Below are 5,689 nucleotides of genomic sequence, written 5' to 3'. Positions count from 1 at the left end.
AAGGGAGTTTGGAAACACTACGACTCTAGACACTTTATTAGCCCCCCCCCCCCCCCCCCCCCCCCCCCACACACACACACACACACACACACACACTCTTAGGGGAAGCATTGTCCTCAATGATTAAAAAATAAAAAAAAGAAGAAGAAGAAGTGGAAGAAGAAGGAGTAGAAGAGAGAGAAAAAGGGATGCAGAAAGCTCACAATTTGCCGAAGAAAACAAAAATTGAATTTTGGGGGACTCTCAGGTTGGCACGGCCGTGCCAACACTAGCACGAGCCGTACCATCTCTCTGGTATTTTTCTTCATTTTTGAAGTTTTAACTTGGCACGGTCGTGCCAACACCAGCACGGGCCGTGCCATCCCTCTGACTTCCCATCTTCAATTTTTCTTCTTGCCTTTTCGAATCATAGTCAGACAATTACCTCGCTTTCAGAGATGCATCTTCTGAAAACTCCATCCAAGCCTCTTTTGAAGAGGTAAGGCTCATCCCAATAGTAGTTCTTGAGATCATGGAAGAATTTCTTCTTTTGTTGGTAACTCAATCCAGGTGGTAGTACTCCTGTTGCAAGAAAATTTACAAAATCTGCATACCAAGGTGCATTAGTTTGTGCTAATAAGAAGAGTTGGTCATCCGGGAAAGAATCATCCAAAGGCAGCTCGTCCTCATTGGGTTCCCTAAGGCGGGACAGCTGATCAGCTACAACATTTTCAGTGCCCTTTTTATCTTTTATTTCAATGTCAAATTCTTGGAGGAGCAAAATCCATCGAATCAACCTCGGCTTGGCATCTTTTTTGTTTAACAAATATTTTATTATCGAGTGATCTGTGTAAATAATGATCTTTAATCCTACCAAGTATGACCTGAATTTGTCAATAGCATAGACTACTGCTAACAGTTCTTTCTCTGTTGTAGCATAATTTACCTGTGCCCCATCAATGGTCTTACTTGCATAATAAATGGCATGCATCTTCTTGTCTTTTCTTTGGCCCAACACAGCCCCAACTACATAGTCACTTGCATCACACATTATTTCAAAAGGTAAGTTCCAATCCGGTAGTTGTATGATTGGGTCAGTGACCAAAGCTTCTTTCAACCTGCAAAATGCCTTTAGGCATGCATCATCAAACACAAAATCTGCATCCTTAAGGAGCAAGCTTGTTAGTGGCTTAGTGATTGAAGAAAAATCTTTAATGAAACAGCGGTAAAATCCCGCATGCCCTAGGAAACTTCTCACTTCTTTGATCGAGGTAGGAGGTAACATTTTTTCAATAATTTCAATTTTTACTTTATCTACCTCTATACCCGTTCAGAGACTAAGTGTCCTAAGACAATTCCTTCTCTTACCATGAAGTGACATTTTTCCCAATTCAACACTAAGTTCACCTGTTCACATCTTTCCAAAACTTTTTCCAGGTTAGTCAAACAATTATCAAAACTAGATCCATGCACAGAAAAATCATCCATAAAAACTTCCATTATATTTTCAACAAAATCAGAGAAAATAGACATCATGCATCTTTGAAAAGTAGCGGGGGCATTGCAAAGACCAAAAGGCATTCTCCTATAGGCAAAGGTACCAAAGGGGCATGTGAAAGTAGTTTTCTCTTGGTCATTAGGGTGAATAGGTATTTGGAAGAATCCAGAATAACCATCTAAGTAACAAAAGTGCAAATGCTTAGCTAACCTTTCTAACATTTGGTCTATAAAAGGGAGTGGGAAGTGATCCTTACGGGTTGCTTTGTTAAGCTTCCTATAGTCAATACACATCCTCCATCCGGTGACGGTTCTAGTTGCAATGGATTCATTTTTATCATTTTTAATAACTGTGAGACCACCCTTTTTAGGAACAACTTGAACGGGGCTAACCCATTTAGAATCAGAAATTGGATAGATAACACCTGCATCTAGGAGTTTTAAGACTTCTTTTTTTCACAACTTCTTTCATGTTAGGATTTAACCTTCTTTGGTGTTCAACGGAGGGCTTATAGTCCTCCTCAAGTAATATCCTATGTGTACACAATGAGGGGTTTATTCCTTTAATGTCATCAATGGTATAACCTATAGCCTTAGGGTATTTCTTGAGGACATAAAGCAATTTTTCAGTTTCTACCTCATTCAAGCTTGCATTCACAATAACAGGGTAGGTTGAGTTAGGGCCCAAGAATTCATACCTCAAGCTTGGTGGAAGCGGTTTGAGCTCCACCTTTGGTGCCTCTTTCGGTAGGGGGCAACTTCTTCTTTCATTAATTCTTCCATGCCCAAACCTTCCATAGGAGGGTTTTCATTCAATAACTCCTCGTAAGCTTTGGCATCTCCTTCTAGCTTTGTACCTGCATCATTAACCAAGCATACCTCCAAACCATCATGTGTAGTTGATGCTAAGGAGCATTCTTTCACACAACGGTCAATTATATCTAACATGCAACAAGAGTCTTTAATGGAGGGATTTTTCATTAGTTTAGCAAGTTCAAATTCAACAGTTTCCTTACCAACATTAAATTCTAACTTCCCATGCTTAACATCAATTATGGCTCCAGCGGTAGCAAGGAAGGGCCTTCCCAAAAGTATTGGTACTTGATTATCCTCCTCTATTTCCATTACAACAAAATCCGTGGGGACATAAACTTCTCCTACCTTGACAGGGACATCCTCTATGATTCCAGCTGGATACTTAATGGAACGGTCCGCTAATTGTAGGGTCATCCTACTTGACTTAAGTTCCCCCAATCCTAACCTTTCATAAAGAGACAAAGGCATCAGACTGACACTAGCTTCTAAGTCACACATCGCCTTTTTTACTATTTCAGGTCCTATGACACAAGGTATGGAGAAAATCCCTGGATCTTTAAGCTTTGGTGGCAATTTATTTTGGATGATGGCACTACACTCTTCCGTAAGGTTCACCGTTTCACTCTCCTCAATTTTTCTCTTTTTTGAAAGAATTTCTTTTAAAAATTTAGCATAGGTAGGCATCTGAGTTAGGACATCGGTGAAGGGAACATCAATGTAGATTTTATTCATCATTTCAATGAACTTTTTAAATTTCTCATCAAGCTTAGACTTGGCAAATCTCTGAGGGAAAGGAATTTTTGGTTTGAAAGGAGGCGGTGTAGACTCCTCACTTTGTGGTTCTTCGCCCTCTTCCCTAGTTTTCTCACCTTGTGGTTCACTAATCTCTTTCTCAACCTCATTAGGCTTGACTCTCAAGGGGTCCTCTAGTTGCTTACCACTCCTAAGTGTAACAGCGTTCATTTTAGGTTGGCAAATTTCTTGGACAACTTGGGTGAGTTGAGTCTCTAAGATCTTGTTGTGAGAGGAAATAGAGTCTACTTTTGATGTAAGAGTAGCAAGAGAGTCATTCAAAAGTCTAGTTTGTTCCATAAGCTCCTTAAGTTGTTCGGATTGATTAAAAAGATAATTTTCCATTAAAAGTTCAAGATTAGACTTTTGAACATTTGCATAACTAGGTGGTGTTGTCTCTTGAACCAAGGGGTTTTTATTAAGGCTTTGGTTAAAACTTACCCCTGGGTTGTTTTGAATAAAGTTTACTTGTTCAACACTACCTAGTTTGCATTCACCACGTTTTACAAGAGGGAGGTGTAGAAGTAGAAGTGCTAGCACTAACATTCAGTTTTTCAAATTTGTGGGTTAATGCATCAATCTTAGAAGCAAGGTGATCATAGTTAGAGACTTCGTACATACCTGCCCTCCTTTTGGAGGGTGAAGACCTTGTAATGACTTCTTCATCGGTCCATTGAAAGAGATTTAGAGCCATGTCTTCAATCAAGGCATAAGCTGTTTTGAAGTTCTTGTTCATTAGAGCTCCACCTGCAGCTGCATCAACAGAAATTTTAGTAGCACATGACAAACCATTGTAAAAAGTGTGGATAATCAACCATTCCTCTAATCCATGGAGGGGGCAGAGTTTAAGCATTTCTTTGAAACACTCCCATGTTTCATAGAGGGATTCCCCTTCTTTTTGAGTAAATTGGTAAAGCCTTTCCCTTAGTCGGGCGATTTTTGAAGCGGGAAAGAAGCGGACGAGGAATTCTCGCTTCATTTGATCCCATGAGGTGATGGAGCCAACTCTTAGGGAATGGAACCAAGTAAGGGCTTTGTCTTTTAGGGAAAAAGGGAAAAGATGCAGTCTTAAGGCTTCTTAGTTTGCCTTATACGTTACAGTGAGCCGCCAGAAAATTGAGATATGAAGATTGGGATCCTCGTCGGGGGATCCCGAAAATTGGTTTTGCTGCACCATCTTAAGTTGGACAGGCTTAATTTCAAAGTCTTCACCCTCAACCGTTGGGTACACGATAATAGCATATGGCTCTTCTGTAAAAGGAATCGCATACTTTTTAAGAGCACGTTCTTTAGCCATGTTGGTATTATTTTTGTGCTTTCCAAGAAGTTAATGGTGAAGGAAAAATAAAAATAAAAATAAAAATAAAAATAAAAATAAAAATAAAAAGAAAAAGAAAAAGGAAAAGAAGAAGAGGGAATTCTAATCACAAAGAAAAAGTTAATTAAATTAGTTAACTCCCCGGCAACGGCGCCAAAAACTTGATAGAGCCAAACCGCAAGTGCACGGTCTATCGAAGTAATAGTAGTAAGAGAGAGTATCGTTCCGCTAGGGAGTTGTTCAATCTAATTAACTTTAAAAGAATGATTAGAGGAGAAGAAAGTTTGTAAAAAGGAGGTTTAATTGGCTGAAGATAAATAACAATAATAAAAATAGCCTTGGGATTATTGATTCGTCTTAATAACAAACCCTTCACTAGACAAGACTTTAACTTCTAATTTCATGGTTTACACCTTAATTTCTAAAGACCGGTTTCCCTTTAGCCCCTCACCTTTCCGATGAAAGTCCGATGAGAGTTTACCCCTAGTAACCAAGCCTAATTCGCTGACTTGATTACTAGAAGATGCTTATAAGGATTGAAACTACTTGTGTCTCAATAATTGCAAAGACTATTTCGCTGCCTTTGCAATTATTGTCTAGATTCACTTGTTCCAACATCAAAGCTACGCTTTCGCATTATGAATTGATGTTTGGGATGATGGATTAACAATTATCAAACCCTCCACTTTCGCTTCTATAGTTTGATAATGGTTAATCCATGTTAAAACGGTGAATCTAAATTAGAAATTACGGTTACATGAAATTAGGGTTAAAGCTTGGTTCGATTAGGGTTATGTCATTAGACTTATCCAATAATCGCAAGACAAGAAGAAGTCTACTCACTCATGTTCATCGTAGACATGGGGAAAAAGAGAGAAAACAATAAATTGCAAGAAAGAAATAAAGGAACTTTATTGAAATAATTCACTAAAATATTCTAAGAAGAGGTGAATGTTTATGATGGAGTGCTCCTCTATTTATAACTTTACAATTGACTTAAAATCTAAGCAACTATAATGGCTAATCAGTAAAACTACAACAGAGTAACTTGGGCTTGAAGAAAAGCAGCAAAAGAGCCTCTGGAGGGTGGCACGGCCGTGCCAATGTTGGCACTGCCCGTGCCAAGCTTCTGACTTGTGGGAGACATAATTTTGTCTCCGTATCTTCGTATTTTTGCACCGTATTTGCTCCAGTCCTCTTTCTTTTGCTCCAAGACACCTTCCACCATATATTCATTCCTGAAATAAAATAAAATGCAATTTAAAGTAAAAGATTCAAAAAGGAAAT

At 38.8% G+C, this 5,689-nt stretch overlaps 1 protein-coding gene and 1 non-coding gene across 2 annotated transcripts; one reads left to right on the top strand and one right to left on the bottom strand.

The window, feature by feature from the left end:
* Positions 1–412: 412 nt before the first annotated feature.
* LOC146907317 (uncharacterized) lies at positions 413–4,381 on the bottom strand. Its single transcript, XM_085729076.1, has 4 exons — positions 4,297–4,381; positions 2,965–3,623; positions 2,207–2,919; positions 413–1,097 (listed from the first exon to the last, which is right to left on the bottom strand). Exons 1-4 carry the CDS (start codon positions 4,379–4,381, stop codon positions 413–415), a joined length of 2,142 nt encoding a protein of 713 aa, XP_085585202.1.
* LOC146907318 (small nucleolar RNA R71) lies at positions 3,909–4,015 on the top strand. Its single transcript, XR_015020872.1, has one exon. It is a non-coding gene; the product is annotated as a small nucleolar RNA R71 (small nucleolar RNA).
* Positions 4,382–5,689: the final 1,308 nt, after the last annotated feature.

Source organism: Medicago sativa, chromosome 7 (assembly GCF_051527215.1).
Source record: "Medicago sativa cultivar Bolivia chromosome 7, Bolivia_mono, whole genome shotgun sequence".
Lineage (NCBI taxonomy): Eukaryota > Viridiplantae > Streptophyta > Magnoliopsida > Fabales > Fabaceae > Medicago > Medicago sativa.
Note: the sequence above shows the minus strand (reverse complement) of the source record. Positions and strands in the feature narration are given on the sequence as shown.

Bases quoted from the DNA above. Each gene is read 5' to 3' on its own strand.
- LOC146907317 (XM_085729076.1), bottom strand. From the start codon at position 4,381: ATGGCTAAAGAACGTGCTCTTAAAAAGTATGCGATTCCTTTTACAGAA. The intron at 3,624-4,296 runs GTGAAGACTTTG...ACTGAATGTTAG, and splicing joins CGTGTACCCAACGGTTGAGG to TGCTAGCACTTCTACTTCTA. The intron at 2,920-2,964 runs GCTAAATTTTTA...AGAAAAATTGAG, and splicing joins TAACTCAGATGCCTACCTAT to GAGAGTGAAACGGTGAACCT.